General features: G+C 33.6%; 3 protein-coding genes across 4 annotated transcripts; 1 reads left to right on the forward strand and 2 right to left on the reverse strand.

The window, feature by feature from the left end:
* Positions 1-8,019: 8,019 nt before the first annotated feature.
* LOC108983484 (uncharacterized protein At1g76070-like) lies at positions 8,020-9,266 on the reverse strand. The gene has a single exon (XM_018955129.2). It carries the CDS (start codon positions 9,080-9,082, stop codon positions 8,279-8,281), a length of 804 nt encoding a protein of 267 aa, XP_018810674.2. The 5' UTR covers positions 9,083-9,266; the 3' UTR covers positions 8,020-8,278.
* Positions 9,267-17,465: 8,199 nt separating this feature from the next.
* LOC108981422 (LYR motif-containing protein 2) lies at positions 17,466-19,856 on the forward strand. Of its 2 annotated transcripts, none has more exons than XM_035682688.1 (3): positions 17,466-17,630; positions 18,331-18,446; positions 19,436-19,856. In XM_035682688.1, exons 2-3 carry the CDS (start codon positions 18,341-18,343, stop codon positions 19,573-19,575), a joined length of 246 nt encoding a protein of 81 aa, XP_035538581.1. In that variant the 5' UTR covers positions 17,466-17,630; positions 18,331-18,340; the 3' UTR covers positions 19,576-19,856. The 2 variants fall into 2 exon arrangements, with proteins under 2 accessions (XP_035538581.1, XP_018808118.2); XM_018952573.2 differs by having other exon boundaries at positions 17,467-17,630; positions 18,327-18,446.
* A 491-nt stretch (positions 19,857-20,347) lies between these two features.
* Positions 20,348-23,215, reverse strand: LOC108981434 (pentatricopeptide repeat-containing protein At1g20300, mitochondrial). Its single transcript, XM_018952603.2, has 2 exons — positions 21,350-23,215; positions 20,348-20,898 (listed from the first exon to the last, which is right to left on the reverse strand). Exon 1 carries the CDS (start codon positions 22,977-22,979, stop codon positions 21,360-21,362), a length of 1,620 nt encoding a protein of 539 aa, XP_018808148.2. The 5' UTR covers positions 22,980-23,215; the 3' UTR covers positions 20,348-20,898; positions 21,350-21,359.
* Positions 23,216-27,656: the final 4,441 nt, after the last annotated feature.

The raw sequence follows: 27,656 nt of genomic DNA on the forward strand, positions 1-27,656 counted from the left end.
CTTACTCAAGTTTAGAAATATGTTAATACATGTGGCATGTTATTTTGTGAATATATTGTGAGTTATTGTGAATATGTTGTGATATGGATTTGAAAAATTGTGATAATAATATTTGAAATTAAGTAATAACAAGCATAAAAGTAACTCTTTAAGAATTATAATAATTAAAATTATTGTATAACCATTGAAATTTAAGTATGATAATTAGATATTTATAATAATAATTAATATATAAGTAATAACAAGCATAAAAGTAACTCTTTAAGAATTATAATAATTAAAATTATTGTATAACCATTGAAATTTAAGTATGATAATTAAATATTTATAATAATATTTAATATATAAGTAATAACAAGCATAAAAATAACTCTTTAAGAATTATAATAATTAAAATTATTGTATAACCATTGAAATTTAAGTATGATAATTAAATATTTATAATAATAATTAATATATAAGTAATAACAAGCATAAAAGTAACTATTTACGAATTATAATAATTAAAATTATAGTATAACTTTTGAAATTAAGTATATCAATTAAAATTATACTTTAAGAATGATGATCTTGTACACAACGAGGAAATATTATCTTGAAGAAATGTTGAAATTTTAATTTAATTGCTTGACTGTCATAGTCTTTCCGGCCTTGAGAGTTGTCAAGGTCGGACAGTTTGTGACGGTTAAGTAATTAGACTAAAATTTAAACATTTTTTCAAGATAATTCTCCCTCGTTGTGTACAAGGCACGAAATTTAGGGTCATATAATTATCTTCCATCTCTCTTTAATTTAACAATATAACACTACTTGAAGGTGACATTGTTAATGTAAACAACATGGAGACATTGTTAGTATGATTTTTTGCTAGATGCGTGTGACATTGCATAAATACCCTTAGACCCGTTCGGGAATCAGTGTACATTTATGTGTCCACTGATTCCTGAATTGTCCAGTGTGGACAGTTTGAGATTATATTATCTGTATTACACATTTTTGTTACTCGCTACTTTCCACGTTTAATATGAAGTTTCGGTATCTTCTTCTATTGTTCTTCGGGTATATTGTTCGTAAGGTCACAATCCCGATATTTGAACATGTATACTTGGAGAATTATGGGGAGGTGCTGCCGGAATTTCTACTAACGTGGAAATTAGTAGAGTGACGAGATTTATGTAATATGGAGAATATAATCTCGAATGGGATAGGACCAACTACCTTATCAAAAAAATAATGAGAATTGGAGGCAAGACATGCATGTGAATTTTCAATATACGTGTTATTAATATCTGGATGTTTTTAGAAATGGACAAAAATTGGATGCGTCTGGACGATAGACTTGGAAAGGATTACGTACCCTATGCATGTGGAGTAAGAACTTTCATTGATTTTGCACGGGCCTCTGCTGATAGTCGTGGTTACATTAAATGTCCATGTCGAGGGTGTAAAAATTTGTGTGCGATAGGATTGGATGAAGTAGAGCGTCATATATTTGTGAACGGTATGGATCTGGGGTATACGCGATGGGTACTGCATGGTGAGCCGTATGAAGGGTCAGCAGATGTATTGGTCGATCATCACAATTATTTACGGCACATGGATGATGATTATGAGCATGATGAGATGGAGGAGATGTTAGGTGACATTGGAGCTGGGATGTTTATGGATGAGGTTAACGACAATGCCTCAAGTGGTGGATCAGGGACTGATTGTGAAAATTTTCCTTCACTGTGGGAAGATGCAAAGCGCGAGCTTTACCCAGGTTGTACAAAACATTCCAAAATGTCGTTTATTGTGCAGTTGCTTCACATAAAATCATTGTGTGGGATGTCGACGAAAGCAATAAACATGGTATTGGACTTATTTAACGAGGTGCTTCCCGAAGGGTCTACATTGCCTAAGAACTTTTATGAAGCGAAACAGTTGAGAAAGGGATTAGGATTTGAGTACAAGTCCATACATGCATGCAAGAATGATTGTGTATTGTTCTGGAAGGAGAACGAGGAGATACAAGCATGTCCTGTATGTGGAGAGTCGAGGTGGAAAGGTAGGAAAAACGTGCCGGTTAAGGTGTTGCGGTATTTTCCCTTGAAACCTAGGTTGCAAAGACTATATATGTGTAAGAAAACAGCTCATGATATGAGGTGGCACGAGGAGAAAAGAGTTAAGAATGACGGGTATATGAGGCATCCAGCTGATTCACTTGCGTGGCAGTCTTTCGATAATAAGTATCCAGAGTTCGGGTTAGAAGCTCGGAACGTGCGCCTGGGACTCACAACCGATGGATTCAACCCTTTTGGGAATATGAGTACAAGTTATAGCACTTGGCCCGTTGTATTGATTCCGTACAATCTTCCACCATGGAGGTGCATGAAGGCGCCAAACTTTTTGTTAACTTTACTCATCCCTGGCCCTAGATCACCTGGGAATGATATTGACGTATTCATGCTGCCGTTGATTGAAGAGCTGAAAGAGTTATGGGAAACAGGGGTTAGAACTTATGATGCATCTAAGTCGACATCTTTTCAGATGCATGCTGCGGTAATGTGGACCATAAATGATTTTCCGGCGTATGGGAATCTTTCCGGCTGGAGTACGAAAGGGAAGTTGGCGTGTCCGACGTGTAATAAAGAAACTGCTAGTGAGTGGCTAAAATTTTCTCAGAAGTTGTGTTTCATGTGTCATCGACGTTATTTACCAGCAAATCATGCATGGAGAAGAGAATGTGTCAAGTTTGATGGGAGAGTAGAGGATAGGATTGCACCAAAAGAGTTGTCTGGAGAAGAGATAGTGGAACAACTGCAACATGTTAGAGCGAACAATTTTGGCAAAGGTCGGGGAAAGAACAAGAGAAAACGAGCCGTATCAGAATTGAATTGGACAAAGCGTAGTATTTTTTTTTGATTTGCCGTATTGGTCGTCATGCAAGTTGCGACATAGTTTGGATGTAATGCACATAGAGAAGAATATTTGTGATAATATACTGGGTACATTGATGAGTATTAACAAAAAGACGAAAGACACGATCAAGACGAGGAAAGATCTTGAGAGAATGGGAATTAAACATAATCTGCATTTGCGGGTGAAAGGCAACAGGGTGGTCATGCCGCATGCATGTTTTACGATGACGAGGGAGGAGATGATTGATTTCTGTAAATGGTTGCAAGGTGTGAAGTTGCCAGATGGTTATGCTTCAAATATTGGTAGATGTGTGAGTCCTGATGATTGGAAAATCAATGGATTGAAAAGTCATGATTGTCACGTATTTTTGCAGGAATTCGTGGGAAGCTGACATCTAATGTACGTGTCGCCATATCTGAACTATGTATGTTTTTCAAGGATTTGTGCGCTCGGGTAGTAAATCGAGATGTGTTGTCGAAATTAGAAGAAGACATTGCTACTATACTATGTAAATTCGAGCAGATCTTTCCATCATCATTTTTTGATGCCATGGTCCATTTAGCAATACATTTACCGCGAGAGGTACTTCTGGGTGGACCGGTGCAGTTCCGTTGGATGTATCCAGTTGAAAGATATTTGGGTCGATTGAAGCGCACTGTTGGGAATAAAGCCAAAGCTGAGGGTTCAATAGCAGAAGCTTATATACACGATGAATGGTTAACATTTTGCTCTCTATATCTTCGTGGTGTTGAGACACGATTTAGTCGTCAAGAGCGAAATGCTGATCTTGCTACTCCGCCTCCTCGTGAGCTATCAGTGTTTTCCCAGAATGTACGACCCTTGGGTGCACAAACATGTTACGATTTAATTGATGGAGAGTTGGGTAAGGCTCGGTGGTATGTGCTAAATAATTGCCGAGAGATTGATGATTATCTTAGGTATGTCATTTAATTTATTTGAATAATTATAGTTTTCTTTAAATTAATTAGAATTGTTGTGCTCAAAATATACTTCTTTTGCAATATGTTATAACAGTGAGCACATGGACAAACTTAGAACGGAAGGCGTAGAAAATATAGAGGCAAGACACGAGGAAGAATTTCTCGGATGGTTTGAAGAACGTGTATGAACTAAAATTATATATATGTTATATTGTGAAATTTTTAACTCTGGATAATAAAATAATAAATATATACTATTTCAATTTTTAGATTTTGGAACAACGTGCTCGTGATCCAGGATCAATTTCTTCTGAATTGTATGCATTGGCCCGTGGTCCCTCAAATAGAGCACTTCGATATACTGCATGCACGGTTCGAGGTTATAGATTCCATACTTTGGACCGTGAACGTAATAGAAAGACTCAAAACTGTGGTGTGTTGGTCGAGGGGAGTCATGGAACAGATGATATTGACTATTATGGTGTCATACGTGATATTATCGGATTGAAATATCTGGGTGGGTCTGTAACATATGTTTTCAAATGTGATTGGTGGGATCTAGGCGGTGGTCGGGTTTCGATACATAGGGATAATCACTTTACGAGTGTCAATACTGCATCTAAATGGTACAAAGATGATCCATTCGTATTGGCTTGTCAAGCTACCCAAGTCTATTACTTGATTGATCCAATGAAAAGTGCTGATGAAGATAGTGGGGAGATAACTTGGCGAGTTGTACAAAAATTTGTTCCTCGAAATATATATGAAGCAGGAACGAGTGCAGATTACGAGAATAGTGGAGATGAAGATGACAATCAGATTGTTGAGGCATACCAGGAAGATGGAGAGGGTATTAACTTGTTTGTTGACCTCGGTGCACTCGAGTTGCTCCCCTTGTGTAGAGATGATGTCCCACCCGTACATCTCGACCCGTCTGTATTAAATGATCATTCAATTCAAGTCAGTTTGGAGGAAGATGAAGAAGACGAGTCAGAAGATGAATACGAATCAGAATCCGGGCATGAGGTGGATAATGATGATGAAGATGTTATTGATGGAGATTCTGAAACAACTATGGAAAATTCATCTGAAGAGTAAAAGTACTAAATATTTTATTTATATAGGTGACTATAAAATATCTTAAATTTTCATAATTTCTTCTAATTAATTTTCTTTGATATAATTAATTATTTTAAAGAATGCCGCCAAAACGACAACGAAGAAATGTGCCTCCGCCAAGTCCAAGTCCTGAATCCATTGAGGACTCCCCACTCGAGGAATCCGTTCCTGAAGATCAAGCTAACACAGAAGAGAACAACAGCCAGTCGACACCTACCAGTAAGGAAATATTGTCGTTGATAATTATATATATAGTTAATAATTTTTTCTCAATAACTATATAATTATAATTATAGTATATCTATTATTATCATGTAGTTGATGCATCTGCACGTCGCGGTCGTGGCTATACACGTGGAATCTCTCTTGAAAAAAATAGAAGGCACGGTAAACTGAAGGTCACAATTCCTGATAATTCCACTGGAGGAGTGGATGATAGTGCAGCAGCGCTTTCCTCCTATATTGGCACAGTAGTTCGAGCTTATGCTCCATTTTATGTGCGCTCATGGCGAGATGTTCCGAATGAGATTAAGGAGCACATTCGAAGTCGTGTGCTGGTGAGTTTACTTTTCAGTACATTTTTTTCACTTAGATTAATATATTATATTTTTTACCTGATTCCCTTGTTAGGATGAATTCGACCTCGACTTTGGCCGTAGCGAGGATTTGAGAACCGTGAATGAGTTGATGGCTACACTATTCCGACGTCACAAAGGACGATGTCATGACCACTTCAAGAAGTTTGAGACGTTGGAAGAGGCTGCGCAGTCTCCTTTTCAGCAGATGAAGTTAGATGATTGGAGAAAGTGTTGTGATCTTTTCGCATCTCCAGATTATCAGGTATTTTACATTTATATCTTTAAATTATTTACATTCATATTCGTTTTATACATTATATGTATACATATTACAATTAACATTTTTAATATATTTTGTAGCACTTGAGTTCTACAAATGCACAGAATAGATCCGTTCTGACTGTCCACCATCGTGCCGGTTCAAGGTCATTCCACCGTCTTGCTGAAAAAATGGTAATTAAAAAATTATAGAATTCATTTATTTTCCTGATATTCTTTCTGATAAGTACTAACATTATCTTTTTAAAATTGCTAATATTGTCGCTTTGTTAGAAACGTGATGATCCTGAAAACTTTTCCCTCGTTCATGTCTATGCTGCTGCTCACACTAATGAGCATAGTGAGTGGATGGATCCTGTCGCTGCAGATAATTATGTAAGCAGTGTTAATTTTGTTAAATAAATTTTTTATAGAACATTTTAATAGTTTATTTCTTATTTCTATTTCTTTTAATACGTTACTAATTATTTACGATCATTACCTTTTAAATTGCAGAACAAAATGTTGGAGATGCAGTCGACTTCTGCGGAATCCTCTCCTAGTGACATAGACATATTCACCCAAGTGCTCGGGCCGCAGTCTAGTATGGCAAGATGTTTGGGACGATCTATCAAGCATAAATGTTCATCCTCCTCAACCTCATCGGCTTCACAAATTAATAATCTTACAGCAGATTTAGAAGCTGCACGGCGTGAGAATGAGTATATGAGGTCGAGACAGCAAGAGTTAGAGTCTCTCTTAGAACGACAGTCTCATTTAGAGACGCGTTTGCAGGACCAACAGAGAGACCAGGAGGAAAGAATACGCAGTGAAGTGCAAGAGCAAGTGCAACGAGAGATGATGGTGCAAATGGAGCGTGTTATGTCGTTGCAACAGAATCCCCGTGGGCGAGGGAAAAAGAAGAAATAAATTTTATCAATATTTCTGACTAGTTTTAATATCTAATTTTGTACTTTTATAAGACATTGTTACTTCTTAATTGGGTATGTAATATGATACCATTGGTATTTTGTTTTTAAATTTTATGAAATTAGTATTTCTGATCTGTACGTTCGAATGTAAATAAAAATCGTTCGAACGTAAATACAATTGAATCGTTCGAACGTTAAACCGACTAACGTTCGAACAAAGAACTTGCATTCGGACGCTCCTTCGTTTACATTCGAAATAACGTCCGAACATTAAACGCGCTACGTTTGAACATTTACGTTTACGTTCGAACAAATATTCGAACGTTTATTGTAATTAACGTTCGGACGCATTAACATGCGAACGTAAATATGATACGTTCGAACGATATACAACAAATGTCAACTTCTCTCATTCGAACGCCAATCGGGTCGGGTATAACGTCCGAACGTTTAATTGTACGTCCGAACGTGATTTTCTGTGACAGTTCATAACCGTCACAAAAAAAGAAACGTTCGAACGTTGTACCGAACGGAACACTTCCAACCGTCACTAAAAATATTTTTTGTGACGGTTGAACAGTAAACCGTCACCAAATGTTTTCTGTGACGCACTTTACGTGACGGTCATGGTGACGGTTTCAAACCGTCACCAAATATGTTTAGTGACGGTTTGCCATTTTTTTGTGACAGTTTCCTCTGTCACAAAATACACATTCTGTTGTAGTGATATGCGACATTAATGAAGAATGTCCCAGTTTTTTTTTTTTTTCCTAGTGTCGTCAATATTTAATATTATACTACTTTCCATTAATGTTAATTTTCAATTTTTAATAAAAATTAAATTAAGGTTTTTGACTAATACATGAAGAGTATATAATTCAAGAATAATATACATGTTTATGAAATTGTACGTTATTGGTAGACTTTTACATATTAGTGGGCGAAGAAACTAGAAAGTATTATTTATATATATAAGCTTGAAATTATTAAGGAAGATTCTCGTGAATTAATGTAAACGCACCAGGTCAAAAAATTGTAGTCCCGTCACTTTGTTAAAGATTGGGACTGTTGGACGTACATAAATCATATAATTTTCTGGATCCGACTCCTTCTATAATTACCATTCCCATATTGTTAATCATGAGAGAAGGCTTGAAATCACCTGATCAATCTCATCTTTCATCCATTCAAATTACAAATAAATTCTAGGATGAAATATATAAGGACGATCCTAATTAATTAGCCTAAGCCTGCTGATGATTAGATCAAGAACACCAAAGCACAAGCAAATTAAACAATATATATATATATATCATTTATGTATGTTTTACAATATTCAACTATATATGCATGAATTGTAGATGCATGCCCCGCTTGCCAATAATTACAGATTCCTTCAAATTTCCCCACATATTTGCACCACGAAATTAATGACAGTTTTCTACAAATTCCATCACATATTTGCACCATAAATATATCGATGTAAATTAAGCTTAAGAAAAACAAAAGAACGATCGAACAAAAGAAAAAGAAAACCGAGAAAATCATATCAATTTGTCCAGTCGACCGTGTTTAAATCAAGAGGTCTGGGTGGAGCCATTGTTCTTCTCTTCCACAGATTAATTTCTTTTCTTGGCTGCAAAGGCACTCCTCCTCCATCTACCATTAATATAGGTGCAGAGAAAGGAATCATGACCTCCTCCTCTTCTTGATCACTCTCTTCTCGATCTCTCTCTTCATCCGAGTAATAGTTCCGGTGATCCCTGTCTATTGGTGTAATCTGATCAGCCGTCCAGTCAAATTCAGGCAACGAATTGCGTCTACTCGCGAACCGCTTCATTTGACTCAATGAAGGCGCTCTATCTGCAGGAATCTCAGCTGGCTCCTCGGCAGCAGGAGAAACAACATCGGAGTTCCTCCCTGGTTTTGTTTTACCACTAAACATCCTCCTAATAGCCGAGGTATGCTTCTTCATGTCAAGGCGATGAGCAGAAGAAGTACTCGACACAGCCTTCACCTGATCTTGAGGCGGCGGCGCGGCACGCTTAGCAGCTTTCTTGATCTTTTTCTTGTGCTTGATCTGGCCTATGCATGACACTTTAGGTGAAGTGGGTTCTTGTGTCTCGTACATCCCCCCATTCCTGGACTTTCTTCGAGCTTCAACCGGAATTATCGATACGATCGGACCCGAAAATCCTCTGCCGGCATGAGCTTTAAGCTTGGTCGTATTGATCTCCGATCTCTTGTCCCTACCAGGGCTGAATGGAGGGTTTTGAAAGGAGACTGCTATTGCAGAAGCTGCTCTCGGTAGAAATTTCAAGATCTTGTTCTTCGGTTTACCTTGTTTCTCCATTGTACAGAAGACTCTGCGAATTTGATAAATTTCTTCGGCAATGATAAGTTCTATACATATTTATATTGTGTGCAGAGAAGATAATAATGCAATAGAAGGGTCGCTGAGGTTAATGTGTTTTGACGTTGTCAAGAAGGGGCGAAGAGAGAGATGGTCAAAGTAGATGTTGTGACTGAGCAAATTAAAGCTAGCCTTATCTACCCATGCCAGAATTTAATATTACAGCCAGCCTAGCTCCGGTTGATGCATTTTTACTCTTCTTGCACACAACAAATTAAAGTCTTCATTTATTATTACAAGTTTGAGAAGGAGAAATAACTTTTGATATTCACTTTTTTTAAGATCAGGGCAGTGCTTTCACGTTTGTTATTTTAATTAGTCATGTTTTCAGATTGTGCAATATTTAAGAGTTGAGTAATTAATAGGTAATTTAAGAACACGGACATGCGATGCTTTAATTTAATATCCTATATAATATATCGCAACAATATGTCATGTTAATTAAAATTAGTGTTTATATAAATAATTTCAATTAAATGACATATTGTGATAGAACGAATCAAAGTACCACATCATCTATATTTTGGGAGCACTTGATCATAATCTTTTTAAATGTTTATATCCTATAAATATTTATGTTTGTATATCATGACTGGGATATTATATATATTGTGATAGGATTTTTACTTATAGGAGACTCTTAATTGGCCGTTTGTAATTCCTAAGTTTCCTAAGAATTATTTTTCTTAATTTCTCAAAATATACTTATGTTTTTTTCTTTAAATTCATAAGACCATGATTTAGTGGTGTACGTGAAATGTTAACTAAAACTTACAAGAAATAAAGAAATATATAAAGTAGGATTTCTTTTCTTCTCCAAACACAAAATTGTATGCACCATTTGAAATATTTTATTTCAATTTTATTTTTAACCAAATAAAACATATTCATTTACGTACGTTTTCTATGGAATTAAATAATTCATCACTTATATATATATATATATGTAGGTTTTACAAATTAATTATCATGTTCACAGTGAAAAAAATCGCATTAAAAAATTAATCACAACAAAATTCAACATAAAGAAACTAGTTTTGATTTACAATTATAATAATATCGAAGAAACGAAAAGTAAAAAAAAAAAAAAAACAGATAGAAGCACAAACCAACATTGTATATATATTATTGATAAAAAAAAACCATTGTATTTATTACGTACGTAAATAAAGAACAACATTAGTAATATATATATATATATATATATATATATAAAGAGCCTATGAAACGGAATTTTCTTGTTTTAACGGAAATTTCTTGTTTTAACGGAATATGCTGATTTTCATTAACTTTCCATCCGTTTGTAATAATTACAGAACACAGGGATACAATTGTATTTTCATTTACATTCTATTTATGGCTACTTTTATGATTTCTGTTGGTTTCTATTCCACTATTAATATCTTTAAATATGCTAATAAAGTATATTTATTATAATAATAATCATGGATTCAATTTCCAATTTGAAAATACGTTATAATAGGAAAACATATTTATGTAAATTTATCTTTTCGTATTCATTATAATAGGAAAGCATTATAATAATTTACAAATAGCCTATCTTTTAATAGCTTTTAAAATATATATTAGTAATAAAATAATAAGATATATGTACTTTATTTTTATTTTAATAAAATATATTAGTGCTTTGAACTGCACATACGTGCCTCACGCACGTAACATCGTACTAGTATATATATATATATATATTTATATATATATACTATATTATAATAAGTAGCTATCTAATTGTGAATAATAATTTTTATTATTTTTTCATTAAATTTTCTTGTTTTTCCGTTAAGTCAATTAAGTCTTGTTTTACTAAAAGGTCATTAAAACCTTTGACTATTTGACGTGTAACTCTTTTATAGAATTTAATGAAAGATCATATTTTATCAAAATGTCTTTAGGACTCTTGACCATTTGACGTGTAGCTCCCTTATAGAATTTAATGAAAGATCATATTTTACCAAAAGATCCTTAATAGCCCCGCGGCACACATGAATTGATGTCTATTTTTCATGTATTTTTGTTCTAACATTGTACTCATTTTCTTTTTTCTTTTTTCAATTTTTTTAAATAAAAAATTAAGAATATTTTATTATTATATAGAAAGTAAATAGATAATCCAATATGAATGCAGACCAATGCTTATACTTTATTGAAGTTTAGATTTTTTTTTAATCTTGATTTTTTATCTTTCTTTAACCTTATATTTTCTCTTCTCAGACAAATAAATTACTGACCTTTTTACTTTTTTTTTATTTAAATCATTATGTCAAATACATCCCGGGACTAAAGCACCCGCAACCGTTCTCTAGTGTGTGTACACACACACACATATATATATATATATACATATATATATATATGCGCTAAACATGATCCTTCACTTTTCATATTAATATATACAGTCTATCTAATCAAGAAAAAAGTTTATAAAATGTTTTTTTTTTCTATTTAAAATAATATAATTTATATATATATTTATATTCGTGTGTGATAATAACAAATTCTCATCTTAAGTTAGATTTGGATAGTAAATTACAATGATATAAGTTGAGATAAAAGTTAAAAATTGAATAAAATATTATTTTTTAATATTATTATTTTAGAATTTAAAAAAAATGAATTATTTATTGTATTTAATATTAAAATTATAATAATAAGGTGAAATCTGATAAGATAATTTGAGAATTTTTCTCAATCTGAGCCTTATTATCCTCAGTGCTATATGTCCCATACGCGTTCTAACGACTGGGTAATTTTATTATGGACTGAGTATATATAGAATTCCTTGCTTTTTATTTTATTAGTATTTTATGTTAGGCATAAGACAAACCACAAAAGCCTATGATTTAAAAATGACATGCTACCATTTGATTTTATCAGTTTATGACTCATCCATTAAGCTTGACCTAATCATTACTAATATATGTTTTTTTTTTTAAAAAAAATCTCAAACCTCTAACGTGGCTAGAGATAACGATCATGCAGCAAACTCATGAGCTAATAGTTGTCTAAGGATTTGTATGGATATAAAAATTATCTCTTCTCATTTTTTTATTATAATTTTTTTTAAAATTTTTATATAAAATAAAATAAATATTTTAATTTTTTTAAATATTTTATATATATCAACTTTGCATGCAGCTAGCAAAGTTGATATATATAACAATAATATTATATATAGTCATAAAATATGTAAGTATTATATAATTAAAAACGAACGTGATCTATTATTAAAAAATTAATTTTTTTTTTCATATAAATTCAGTATATATTCATTTTTTTAAATTGATTGCGTAGCATTTACGTACTCACAATTACGACTATCGTTTCTCTATATATAAATGAGAAATTATATATAGAAGTTTTAAATATACCACACATTTTTATTTAATCAATATGTGATTTGTTAGTTTTATCTTTTTATCTTAATATTTAAATATTTATATTTAAATAAAAAAATAAAAAAAATAAATTACATATTAATTAAGTGGGATATGTATAATATAACTGTGTAAGATTTTCTTTTAACATCACCATGCATGTTAATCATTTTCTTCTCCGCCGTACTCCAGCTCATGAGAGAACTCGATAATCATGCCCTTTAGGACCCAATATTCATATGGTTATGTCCTTTTCGAAATTTGTTCAGAACATGGAAATTGGAAATAGTCAATGTTTTTGACTTTGGACAAAATATTAATCAGGTCCGGTTGTATTTATCTGACAGTTTGATGGAGATAATTACTAATACAGTTTGGATTGCTCAAACTTGATTTTCGACGAAGTCAAACATGTCGTGCAAATCACATGGCATATGCGTCATGATGTGTTGTTAACATAAATCCAACATGAAAAAACTGGTCAGAAATGAAGAATTTGTGCTTATGCCGGTAGAGATCAGAAACTCTCGGGACATTGAACAAAAAAAAAAAAAAAAACTGAGTGGGCATTTCCTCCTTCCCAGAATAAACACATTGAAAATTTTTACACAATTCGTAGAAGTCGCGTTATATGATAATAAAGTAATAATTTCTCGATTGTAATACTTCTAGAAAAATTCATGTCCATGTTAAATTTAGGATTAGTTTAGAGAGTGAGATGAGATAAAATTTTTGTGAATAATAATAAGATAGTTTGTAAATAATAATGAGATCATTTTAATTATTTTTTAGATTTTGAAAAATGAGAGATACAAAAATTAAATAAAAAATATTATAAAATTATAATATTATTATAATATTATTTTTATTTAAAAATTTAAAAAAGTTGAATTATTTTTTATTTTTTTTGTTTAAAAGCTTGAAAAAGTAATTGTAACTGTTAGGTTTAAAAAGTTGTAATGATTAATTTAAAAATTTTGTATTTGAATTATGTTTGAAAATGAGAAGGGATGAGAATTTTAGGGTAAAATTTATTTTCAAACAAACCCTTAATCAAGAGAAAACTCTTTAATAATATTGTTGCGGACGTATTTTGTAACACTGACAACGATTTTCAATAATCTGTAATAAAAAAGTAAGAGGGACAAGTGTTTAGAGATACCTCCAATATGAGAAGTATTTCAAGTATTCCCACATGCCATGTGAGAACTCATGATAAATTTTCTTCAGGATATATAGGTGGCCCTCAAATAGACAACAAATTAAAATTCGAGGTATTTAAAAAAAGAAAAAAGAAAAATCAGAAAGATCGAGATGATCTTCAGTATCATGCAGTGGACCCCCCCAAAAAAATGGGAAATATCAATATCTTCTTTTTTTAATATATTTTTTATTTACTTATTTGCACGGTAGGAGCTTCTCAACATATATATTCGTGGGTCATATATATTTGAGGGGGGCATAAAAAAAATAATAATAATATGGGATTTGCTATGCATCTGCCTACACCCGGCACACACTTCACATATTTTTTTTTTATTTTTTTTATTTTTACACTCAATGCATTGAGTGTGTGCCGGTGTAGGCAGATGCAAAAATTTTTCCTAATAATATTGCCAGCATTATGGAGTATTGTTTTTTTTTTTTTCTTCTCCAACATGATTAACATAAAATATAGTTACATTTATGAATCACATGGGAAACTGCAGAATTTATAACGCGGGGTACCCTCCAACGTTCACCTGATCACTAAGAACCTTTTTTTTTTTTTTTTTTTTTTAAATATGGAATTTTCTTCAACCCATCCCATTCCATATCTACTGTCTACGCATACGTGTTGCTCCTAGGGACTCGCTACAATCGATTGCACACACCATCTTTTTATGTTTTCAATGTATTTGGTCAAGACTCAACAGCAGAAGTACTGTATGTATCTCGGTGCCGAATAGCTGCATCATTTTTCAGAATTAAATTACTCTTTTAATTAATTACCAACCAGATTTCCAAGTTTGACTTTGAATTAAATTATTTTATATCATCACATTTTATATAATTTTTTTAATTTTTTTAAATTTTTATATAAAATATAATAAATAATTTAATTTTTTTAAATTTAAAAATAAAATTTATATTATAATAAAATTTTATTTAATTTTTAACAAAATATATCATCTTATTTTATATGCACTGCGTAACCAAATAAAATATTAATCTTTTCAGTTTTTTATAATAAATAAATAAATTAGTCTAACAAAATCATAATAGGCTAAAACATAAATAATGTCGGCCGAAATGGACGGAAGACAACAAGATAATATATATAATGTTACACGATATTTTAAAATAAAAAATAATATTTAGATTATACAAATTTGATATTTGAAATTAGACAATGCAATAATTGTTGACATGTATATATATAATTTTTTTTTTTAGTAAAATTATGTTATTTTTATAAATTATTTTATAAAGATATTCATCGATTAAAATATATAATTATGTAAAATACTGTGAGAAGTGTAGTAGTGTGTTTATCATTTTCGATGAAAAAATTGCTACACAAACAATACTAGCGTGTTCCCGAGTCATGTTAAAATAATCTATTTATTCTATATATGGAACTTTTGTTTGATATCACGCTGTTTACTTTTTTTTTTTTAAATTAAGTTCGGGCACAAGATTTTCTCAGGCTTATTTTAACAATAAAATAAAATTAGATGAAATATAGTTTTAAATAAGTCAAATAAAATATTATAAGAAATTATTTTTTAATATTATTATTTATTATATTTTATATAAAAATTTGAAAAAATTGTCACGCACTGGAATTCTATTAATATTGTTTCCAAAATATAAAATTCAATGGATGAAAGTTATTTATAGTTTCTACTCCAATTCTAAAAATTACAACAAGTTCAGCGAATATGTGCTGAGAATATGAATTTATGAAAAGCTTGATGAATAAAACGATCATTATTACTATTGTTTCATTCAGTACGACTCGTATGATGTTCTTATGAAATGGAATCATAATTTCTAAACCAATCAAATCCAAAAATATTATTGATAAGGAAATAAGTAATCATATCTCTACAATTCTTTTAAAACTTTTTCGTTTAAATAGATTTTAATTTTACAAATCAATAATAATAATAAAAATAATTCTTTTACGTACCGTCGAGAGATGTAATCGCGGGCAGTCCCACATAAAAGAAAAATGAAAACAAACGAAAATAGAAACCATATGAAAATAGAAATGCGAAAGAAAAAAGGAAAGAGACGACACAGTGCATGAGCTCTTCGTCTTTGAAGGACGAGGTGATCTTCGTGGGTCTCGTCTTCGTGGATTCTATCTTCGTCTTCATGTGTTTAGTTTTTTTCTTTTGAAAGTGCTTGTTTTGGATGAAAAGAAGTTTTTGAAAGATCAGAGAATGACTTGCTATCGACTATGAAAGTTGCTAATCACAACCTCAGGTTGAGATAAAGATTTTGGTGTGAACAAACTTGGAAAAATGAGGAGAGATAAAGTGGGTTTTTGGTGTTTGTCAGTGGGATGGAAGGGGGCTAGAGTATGCCATTACTCACATTAGAGCCTACTTCCTGCTTCTTGTTGCTCTTGACCTCTTCCTTAGCCTTTCTCATAATCTTACAATACACAACTACAAATATTGGAAAGATGACCCAAGTCTAAGAAAGTCCTCTTTAAAATTTAGGTAGAGAGAGACATGACGCACATTGGAACACCGGAAAGAAAGTTGTAAAATTTCTTTAAAAAATTAGAGATTATAAAAAAAAAAAAAAAATGTAGTACAGTCAAATCCACAATCTCAGAAAATCCAGAAACCAAAATTAACAAAAAGAGTTTTACTAACAAGGTTCTATGAAACACGCCGTTGCTAAACTTCGATAGCCTCCATTTTTGTTAAGACTCAGAAATCTTGCAACTTTTGCTTATGAGATTGTTTGTAAGGTATTATGATGGAGAGAGGGAGAGAGGGAGGCTTCGTGGAGGGAGACTTCAGTGGGAAGAAACATAGAGAGGAAGGGAAGACAAAATTGAGGGAGGGAATGAGAGCTCGAATGAGGGGGGAGAAATGTTTGGGGGTCAAATGGTGCGTTTCTATTTTTTTCATTAAATGGTGTGTTTTCATTTTACCACACCAGTCGTGTTTATCTTGCTTATGCAAGGCGATTGAATCTAGCTTATTTCTAATAAAAAAGTCCCCGTACCTTTAGAGCACTAGCATTGACTTAAACAAAGTTGAAGATTGGCCAAAATTTAGATAAGTTATACTAAAAAGACCCCACATTAGATTGTGCATCTCTAAAATAATTTAGATTTTTGTTACAGTGATTAGCCAAATTTAAAGAACCAAATTGATTCACCAAAAGTTAAAATAATAATTTCTCACTCCATTGAAAATATGGTTAGTGAATATTTAGATAGAATATTAGATATTTGGTTAGTGAATAAGAAATTTAGATAAGTTTAATCTCAAATTTTTTTTATTAGCATTAAATGACATTTGAAAATATGATTTTTTTTAATATTAATTTAATTAGAATATAATTATTATTAATATTAAATTGGTAGAATTATAAAATGTGATACAAATAAATTAAATAAAAAAATTATTAATTTAATAATATTTTATTATTATATAGAAAGTGGATGGCTAATCCAATGTGGATATTGAATTTAAATAGAATAGGTAAATATAAAAAAGTGTAATATTGACTAAATTTTAAAAATAAATTTGATCAATCTAATAAAAATGCTCTAAAGAGACGATAATTATATAAAGAATTGTAAAATGGGTGATCCCTTCTCATTACAATTCATTTGATGCGGTGCGCGTACAAATGATAGACGTGGCAGAATTTGCTTCTATGTGGCTCGTTGGAGGCTCTAAGCACGGGCACATTCTATCATTCCAAAGACAGACTTATTTGTATAATTCCAACCATCCGGGTCTGAAGTATTTATCTTCGAGAAATTCCCAAGCGAGACTGGTCTTTATTCCTCATGCCTTGTTGAAAGGCTTGGAACCCTAACTTCAGCTTGGCTAGACGCCCATTCTTTTTGCCCCAAGGTATGCTAATTTCTTTACCTCTTTTATTAAATTTATTCAACTTACTGTTAAATCAATGCAAAACCCCTAGCTATTTGCTTCTGGAAATTTCCTGTCATATTTACATGAAGTTTTTGATCGGATTCATATGAATAACCAACAGTAATTGCACATTTTAGTTGTAGTTTTGTGCGTTTTGATTAGTCTTCCAGGTTGATCTTTTTGAAATGTAGCTTCCTCTGTTGAAATTGAACTGGATGTTGTGGATTCCGCGCAGTAGCCGCTCCTGCCAATGCTTAGAATTTCGTCGTACTTCGGTGACATTGATTGAAATTCTTACAGTTTGTGCGGGGGCTCCAGTGTTAGGTTTAAAATTTGGAATATCTAAAATAGGGCTGTCTTGTCAGCTGCTCCAAAATGTAATGTAGTTCGTATGAAGTTTGTTATGGATTATTCTCTCGTGCATGAGTGCATCATTAATTTATATGGTGCGTGCTATTTAGGTAGTGAGTTGATGGTTTATAGAGCAATGCACTAAGAGTAGTTAATTAACCTGATGGTTATGTATATTTGAGTTTGTTCAACTTTTTGAACTCGATTAAGAGATCTATATGCCTTTAAAAGTTATTCTTTGAATGGTTTTTTCTTGAGTTGCTTTGATGATTTCGTCACATTTTGCTCATTGGACACATTTTGACATGGGAGTATGGTATGGAGGAAGAGAATCAGTTATGGTTCTCTCCTTTGATTTGCAGGACTTCATTATTCGTGCTCGAGTGCTGAAGCTTTACAGGAATGCGTTACGGACTGCTCGGAGAGCCCCTACTCATGCTAGAGGTGAAATGCTGAACTTGAGAAAATTATTTGTCTAAGTAATAGGATAACAATAATGTTTCTAGAGGAAGTTACTGAGGAGGACAGACTTCAGTTAGTATGGAGCTATATGGTTCTTTGTGGCTGCCAAGGTTTGAAGCTGTTCAAATGATTGCTTTTGTGGGTTGGCTGAGAGCTTGGAAGCTTTTCACTTTCAAGTATGCTTGGACATAGCAACATAATGTATGGATTCCTGTTATACCATATTGCTTCTGTCAGACCAAATTGCTCGGTATTTTGAAACCTGGGCTGACCTAAACACCAAATTGCTCCGTACTTTCTGCAGAACACCAATAATACCAAATGGTAGTCTGATAAAGCTCTGTGCCAGTATTGACTGGAATAGGTTTCAGTTAGTTACTAACATAACCTGTCAAATTTCTGTGCCAATCTGGTATGTTCTCGTACAAAGATACTTGGTCTTCTTTTGTGCTTGACATTTGTCTACGAGTTTTCCTTCCTGTCAGACCCAGGAAATGTTTGTATAGATTAATTTGTAATCTCCTACTGTTTTGGAAACCCGAAGCTCAAGACAAAAACATTGCAATGATAACTATTTCTCTTGCCTTCTGCATATGTTTAGATTGTCATTACTATGAAGCTGTTTCCTGGCAAGAGTCCCTGATAAGAGGCAGGCAGGTGTTTAACCTGCTAAGCTAGGAAGAACTTTAATGCGAGGTTCCAGCTAGACCACAGAACTCTGCAATATGGTCGTTTCCTTGAATTAATAAGTATTCATTAGGTTATAATCCTAATAAAATACACATTTGTGAAGACTTCCTATCCAGTTGATTTGAATTCCTCAGTTTTCAGATTTTTGTGAAATATTCTTTGGACTGAGCATCAAACTCATTATCCCATGTTAACATCTTTCAAAATATTGTACGCTTTTCCATAATAATTTGATGAATGCAAATCTGATGGAACTGACCGAAATTCAATGGGTATTTCAGCTGAATTGAGACAGACAATTAGACAAGAGATGGAGATTAACCGGAACTGCAATGATAAGCAAAGGATTCGTTTTCTGATTAGTGAAGGATTGGAGAGATTGAAAAGTCTCGATGAGATGCTTGATATGCAAGGTCACTGATAGCGGAGTTGACGTGCATGTAGAATTTTTTGGATGTCTTCCTCTTCCGAAGGACAGACGGTTGTACTTTGCCATGTACATTGCAACCGTACATGGCAAACCGGAAATGTTTTTAGTATTTTATTTTTATTATTAAACTTTCCTCTATTTGCTCGACAATAAAACATGTACTGTGTGGACATTTCAATAACATCTGCCCATACTGGAGTATACTGGTTGGAGACTTCGGGTTACATATGTCCAAACAATTATAAGTTTGGTACATATTATGTGCGCCCATATTCACTTGGCTAAGAACGGGCGAGCAAGTTCAGTTTCAGTCAAATTTGATTCTTTTATTTGAAAAATCTATGATTTGTTATACATGCTGATGCTTCGGATGAAGAAGACATTTCTGAGATATCGTAAAACATTGTTTAACAAACAATGCTCTTATTTTACTCCTGTTGTCTTAAACTCCTACTGTAAGGGTGCAAAGCAATGCCCTTCCATACCTACTAAGCTGGATTCTTTCTTTTTTAATGTGATCATATGATCAGAAGGGAAAAAAGCAATACGAAGAGTGTGACCTTAAATTTTTCTGCTTTTGAATAGTGAAACGTGTTAATGGAGGAACCTCATTTGAGAGCTTGGGTTGGCGTTCTTTACTGGTACTAACAGCACCTGAAAGCTATTCAATTACGCTGCGTTCTATTAAATCAGAAACTCATCCGCTCAAGTACACAAAAGTTGAAATTATCCAATCAATCATCTTTTGTTCAAGGCTTTACAGGAAATTTCACGACGACATGAACTTTTTCATCTGGAAAGCAGTAACCAAGTTGAAACAATGATTTTGAAATCTGACGATCAAGTTGAGACAGTCAAGCCCATGTTTATACAAACTACTAGCTGTAATATCTATTATATCAATAATACAAAAGTTCAAATACAAATACTTTGCTAGCTGATGTGGTGTTAGAAACTTATGTATCAAAAGAAAATCTTGGTACCAGCCGGTTGTTGGGCGCACACCCCACACCCCATGTGGAAGACCGGGTTACACCTATCCCCAACCGGGGTTTGCTATGCATCTGCCTACACCGGTTTGCCGGTGTAGGCAGATGCAAAAATTTTTCCATCCCCAACCCCTCTGGGTCCCTCTCCCCTTTGCTGCGATTTCTCATTCCCGAAGCCCCCATTCCCCCCCGCCCCGCAGTGCCAATCCAGTGCCCTTGCTGTACCCATCAGCAAGCTCGTTTGCTCCACCACCGTACTTGCTGTAGTAAGCTATCTGGAATGCCTTCACTAGCCCACATCCGCACACGGCTCCCAAGCATTGAGCTGCCATATAGAAAAGATGAGAAGATGAGAGAGAGCTCTGTTAGAGAAGATGAGAGAGAGAGTGATAGGGTGATTGATGAGAAAATGCAGAAAGGTTGAGGAGTATGTATGCAGGAAAAATCTTGGTATTTTGAGAGGAATTCTTTCAGCAGTAGGGACGCAAAAAAAAAAAAAAAACCCACCGCGTCAGATGTGGGGGTGTGACCCTGTGGGGATCAGCTACACTTGCTGATCTATAGAATTTCTCATCCGCACAATATTTAGTGCATCAATAAAAAGGTTTGCAAATGAAGTTTTTCTGTCACAATTGTCCGACATACAAATTTCAAGCACATGAAGACCAGCATTACAAAAACAATTACAACTTCAACCGAGACAAAAATAATCGCGAGAGAAGGAGAGATCAAGGACCACCTAATCCGGCTCAAAGGTGCAAAAGAAAGCTGCTTGCCTGCCTACTTCTACAAAGGGCGAGAAGCAAATCCCCTATCCACCATCTTCTCCACTAACTCCTCGTGCTTCTTTAACTGCCCTGCATTCCTTAGTTGCTGAAGAACCAACTCATAATCATGTGTGCTGGGTTTTAAACACTTCTCTTCAATCATCTCCCTGAAAAACTTGTAGGCATTGTTCCAATGCCCCATCCCACAATACATCGAGATTAAAACCCGGTAAGTATTCACATTAGGCTCGATATCATTCTCATCCATTTCCTTCTTAAGCTTGAGAACCATATCGGTTGATTTTGAGTCCGCAAACATCCGCATCAATATATTGTAGGTCACCGTGTTTGGCCCACATTCAGCCTCCTTCATCTTAGCATACATTCGATGAGCACCATTCACATCCCGTAACTTCACAATGGACCTAAATATCAAATTAAAAGTTGAGGCGTTCGGGCTACACTCTTTCTTAATCATCAAATTCAGCACCTTAATTGCTTCCTCAAGATTATCATCCCGGCAATGTGTCTCTATAAGAAAATTATACGTAATCATGTCAGCGGGGCATCCAAGCCTCTTCATCTGATTATACACTTGCAAGACCTTTTCAGTCCGCCCGGCCTTCACATGTACCCGCATTAGGTTATTGAAAGTTATGGAATTCGGGCTACATCCCGTATCAATCATTTCGGCAAACACATCGTAGGCACGCGTAACTTGCCCGCACCTACACAACGCGTCGATCACAATACTGTAAGTGTACACATTGGGCTTAATCTCAGCCATCTTCATTTCCCCAAACACCCTCTCGGCCTCCGAAATATTACCCGCCCGACACCACCCGTGAACCAAGCTCGTATACACAACAACATCGGGCTCAAACCTATCCTTCAAGCTATCAAAGAATGTCTGAGCCTCCTCTGCCCTTCTTTTCTTACACAAAATACCAATCACGATCGAAAACGCAATCTTATCGGGCCTACAACCATACTCCTCCATTCGATTAAACGCGTGCACCGCCTCCGCTGCCAGACCGGCCCGAACGTACCGGCGAACAAGGATAGAGAATGTCTCGACGGTGATTTCCACGTTCCTAGCTTTCATGGAATCAATCACGTGCCAGGCCAAGTCAAACTGGCGAACCTTCCCGGCAAGGTCGACCATCTCGTTGTAGTGCTCGGCGGGGGAATGGGCGGCCGGTTCCTCGCGGGCAGTGGCCCAGTTGAAGAACGCCAGGGCTTGGAGGAATGGGATGCCGTGGCGGACCCCACCGCATTTCTCAATGACGCGGCGGACGATGGAGGGGGTGACTGAATGGGCGGTGGAGATGTGGGAGAAGTCGTGGGATAGAGTGGGAATGGTGTAATTAGGGTTAGGCGGAGTGGGGTTAGGGTGAGGGTTGGGGTTTTTGCGGTGGTGGTCTTTGATTAGGGCGTGGAGTTTGTCGGCGATAAGGGTTTCTTCGGGGGTTAAGCAGTTAGTGATAGAGGGAGTTTTGGAATGATTTTCTGCATCATCCTCTTCCTCTTGAAGGCGTGCTCCGGAGGTTGAAGAAGAAAATGAATAGGCTTTGATTTTGAGTACACCCTGAGAAATATAGTTGTTGGGTAAACGTAGCTTTGATTTCATTAAAGCCATTGAATAGCTTCGTTTAAGAGGGTTCGTCTCTCCAAAAGACTTCCCCACGCTGCGCGACTGACAAATGGGGAGGGAGTAGGGACTGGGAGTGCAATTGCAACAGCACTGACTGGGGAGGGAACAGAACAAGGAGCAGGTCAGATTCGCCTTGAAGACGACGCCGTTTGCTTTTTTATCATTTATAGAAACCAACCGAACGTTGTTCTGGACTTGGTTCTATAAAACTTGGGCTGGGTTGAGTATGTGCGGGGCAAATAGATTGCTTTCTTTGTTTGTTTGTATTAACTTTTGCAGTTTTAAGGCTTCAGCCTCCTCTTTGGGCTCTCCACTGAGACGCGTTACGCATCATAATCAGTCTTAACTGGACCTGATTCCTTTTGGTCCCCAGCCTCAAGTGGAAGAACGTTTTAAAGCGCACTCACTGTTCACATTAGTTTTCTGGTGTGCAACGTGAGACTCATTATAATTTTAAAAAAATAAATAAAAAGATCAAATATTTTTTAGCATAGTTAATATGGAAGGCTTCGACATCAATAGTGTGTTAGGTGTGTTAAAAAAAATAAAAAATTAAGCTAAATAGAATTTTGCTTTGTAGATTTCAATAATATAGGAATACAATCTAAATTTTCACTTTCCTCTTCAAATATATTCCAAGTCTTTATTATTATATTTATTTATCTAATTATTATTTATTTGTATTTTCTAATAATTTATCTAAATATCATAAACTTCACATTTCAATGTTCTTCATCGATCAAACAATCTGAAAATGACTATACCGTATTCTTTAAAAAAACCTTTCAGAGAGCTATATTAAAGAACAATTATACATCAAACCAAATTACTCAAAATACCATTGTATTGTATTATTATATTCAGTCAATTCAATCAACAAATTGATTAGTGATTAATAATAAAATAATTTGATAATCAATCAAATATATAAATTAAATAAAGTGTGTTACACTGAATTTGGTTACGAAGGAAAATACTTTGAAAAACTCCTCAAAGGTAAAACTCTACGAGGCAGCAGAACCCAAAAAAATGAATTTTATTATTTGAAAATTAGTTATAAGTAATTCTCAATTACAAAACTCTTTGCTAATTGACTCTCTTACTTAACCTGACAAACGATACATTTGTCTCTACCTCAGTAGCAGCCAGAACCTCTAGCGATCTTCAATCTGTAAAGTTGCAATCTCTATAGATCATAACCAGTAACATCACTTAAATAAACAATCTGATAGGAATTTGACTCGCAGTATAACTCTACTTACGGAACAAATCTGATGGAAGTTTGAATCAAAGTGAAACTCTGCTGACGGAATTTGCTGGTGCATGATATTTATCTTCTTCGCATTGGCAGTTTCACATTCAAACTCTTCTCTAGATAAGATCTATCTCTTGAAACTTGACTTCTACACTTTTGACTTGTCTAAAACACTTCTTAACAACCTCTCAATAAAATCAAAATAGTCATAGATAAAGTCAAAGTGTTTTACATTCATCCAAATTATAAAACCAAAGATAAAATAAATTCTATCATCTTATTCATTTAGTCATATCCAAACTTATTACCTTAATCACTTAGTCTTAGTCAAAATTTTGCACCTACAATCTTCCCAATTGGCAGATTAGTGACAAAAATCAGTTTGATAAATGTAATATAAAACCTGTAAAAAGCACAAACCGCAAACCAAAAAATAAAGTAGAAATTCTAAGCAAATAATCAATAAGAATAGCATATACTGACATAGAACAATGACTAAGATTAGTACAATCAAAATTCACGAGATTTAAAATCTAATTCAATATCTAAGCATGTTCTAGTTCAACATTAAAACTATGTCCAAAATTAGAATAAACTAGAATTTAGTTCTCCCGCAATAAAAAATTCATTTAACTCCCCCTTAACCACACTTTTACTATAACTTCTCCTAAATTCCACAACACAAAAAAAGAATCAATTAATTTGCTCCTCTAATATCTCATCCTTTTTGTCATCTGACAAACCTTAAACCTCCTCGTCATCAGAAATAGATCAATGTTGACTACCGTGTGGGAATATGAACATAAAATTCTTGAGAAGACTCTCCCACAACTATGAAGAACCTCAACTCTACAATTAAGGGTGAGATTCGGCCGGTTCAAACCGGAGAAACCGACTGGATTAGCCATTTTTGAAGTGGACCGGACCAAATTAGTCTGGTCCAAATTATATAGGACTGAATGAATTCGGTCCAGTCCCTAGTCTAAAGGTTTTTCACCTCGGACCAGACCGAATGAAAATTTAAAAAAATATAAATATATTTTATTATTTATATAAATAATTGTATATAATTAATTATTAATATATCACAATATTACATAAGTATTGTATTCTTTAATGTATAACTATAATATATAGTACTAGTTTATATTAATATATTAACATATTATAAGAGTTATAGTATAAATTATAGTATATGTATAAATTTATAATAGTATTAGTATAGTTAACTTAATATGTTACTATTAAATCATTATAACTACATAGAGTATTATTTAGTATAGCATTAGTAGTGTATTACCAATTTATCACTAACATATAGTATATTAGTAATACTACTAGTATAGTTATTAGTTATAGTATCGGTACTAAGTCTATAACTATATATATTTAGATCAATGTTTTATTATATTCTTTAATGTATAACTATTATATATAATACTAGTATATATTAATAATTGTACAATTTATAATGTAATTTTCATTTAATAAGTCACTTAATTTTAATTTAGTATTTTAAATAATTGCTTTATTAATCGATTAAAAAAAAAAGGTTGGACCGAATGGACCAGACCGTCCCAAATAGGATCAGACGGACCGGTCCTTAGGCTGTTTGGTCCGATCTGATCCACAAAACCTCCCGGGACCTGACCGAACTCACCCCTATCTACAATGGAATAGGAGTAAAATCATGAATGAACATGAATGCATGTAAATAAATTGACAAAATGCTGAAAAACTTTAATCGAGGCAAAACATCAAACATTTGGTAGGCACTCCTTAAAAACCAAATGCCAAAATGCAAGAACCCACCTAGAAATCATCCTCAATACATGAAAATAGAATAATCCAACTACCGATTGCAAATCTGGACAACCTAAAAACATCAAAAACTCCAATCTAAAACTCCATAATCCACACCTGCACTTTAAAATCACACCAATCACAAAAATCCGCAAAATAATGTAGAACCAAGCCCTAGGGGAAGAGGAAATAAATTAGAATAAATATTCATAATTTCTTAAAACTCTACACTCTACATTATTTTTAATTTTTATTATTATTTTTTTCTTTTATCAAATATTTATTATATGAATAATAAATAGAAAATTTGAAATAATTCAAAAAGAATAAATTCAAAAAAATATAGAGTGTAAAATGTGGTAGAAATTGTGTAGCAAAACTCAATAAATTAATAGTGTAATTATCGTGACTGGAAATCGTGTAGACTAGAAGATTTGTGTGACTTCTAACAACCCAAGTGCTCTAGAATACTAGTGGTCTTCGGTTAGAGCACAAGGAGTGAAAAATACGTGGGACTGGAGGAAAATAACAGTGTGGATCCTTAGTAAAACAAAGTGACTAGAGGTCTCGCTCATGTGGGCATATGACTAAGTCATAGCATAGTCCCACTTGAAGACTAGGCTACTCCAGTGGGGATTATTCACTATGACAAGAGTCCCGCTGAAGACTTCCAAATTAAAAAAAATAAAATACCTTAATGAAAGCTCCCAAATCCCGTATGCATGAGAGCCAAAAAAACATTTATGCACATGCAAAATATGCCCCGATGCCAAAAATATGAGAAATACAAAAAATACAAAAATAAAAGATAAATAAAATAACTTAAAGGTTGGCCCTCACCCTCAAAATTTTTTTTAAACAACTTAATTATTTTGAAGCCAAATCACTTGTCTAAATGCACAAGTGTCCAGGCACAATGTACCAATCACACAATTAACATTGAAATGAGTTCATACTCTCTTATTTAACATAAAGAGTTAAAAGAAAGTGTGAACACACCACAAAGTCATCATAGCCAAAGTCTATGTGGGTGTGTGAGTGAGGCAACTTATTACCACCATCAAATATTTCAATATTCAATATATCATTAAGTTTAGAATAAAAATAATTAAAACTCTCATTTTTCAGTAGTTGAATCTCTTCAAATTTTGAGATTAGCATTTACAATTTAAAATTTTTTACAATTATTGTGCTTTCATGTGTAACCTATAAAATATCTCAACCTTCTTTGGCAATGTCACACATGTAGAACTCTGCTGACGAAACAAATCTGGTAGGAGTTTCAGTCACAGTAAAACTCCGTTGAAGAATTATATAAACTGATTTTGCTAGTGCCTGATACTTATTTTTTTAAGATTGGCAGTTTCACATTCAAATTCTTCTCTAGATAAGATCTATATCTTGAAACTTGACTTCTACACTTTTGACTTATCTAATACACTTCTTAACAACCTCTAGATAAAATCAAAATAGCCATAAATAAAGTCAAAGTGTTTTACATTCATCCAAATTACAAAACTAAAGATAAGATAAACTCTATCATCTTATTCACCTAGTCATATCCAAACTTATCAACTTAGCCATCTAGTTCTAATCAAACTTTT

This window comes from Juglans regia, chromosome 11 (assembly GCF_001411555.2).
Source record: "Juglans regia cultivar Chandler chromosome 11, Walnut 2.0, whole genome shotgun sequence".
Taxonomy (NCBI): domain Eukaryota; kingdom Viridiplantae; phylum Streptophyta; class Magnoliopsida; order Fagales; family Juglandaceae; genus Juglans; species Juglans regia.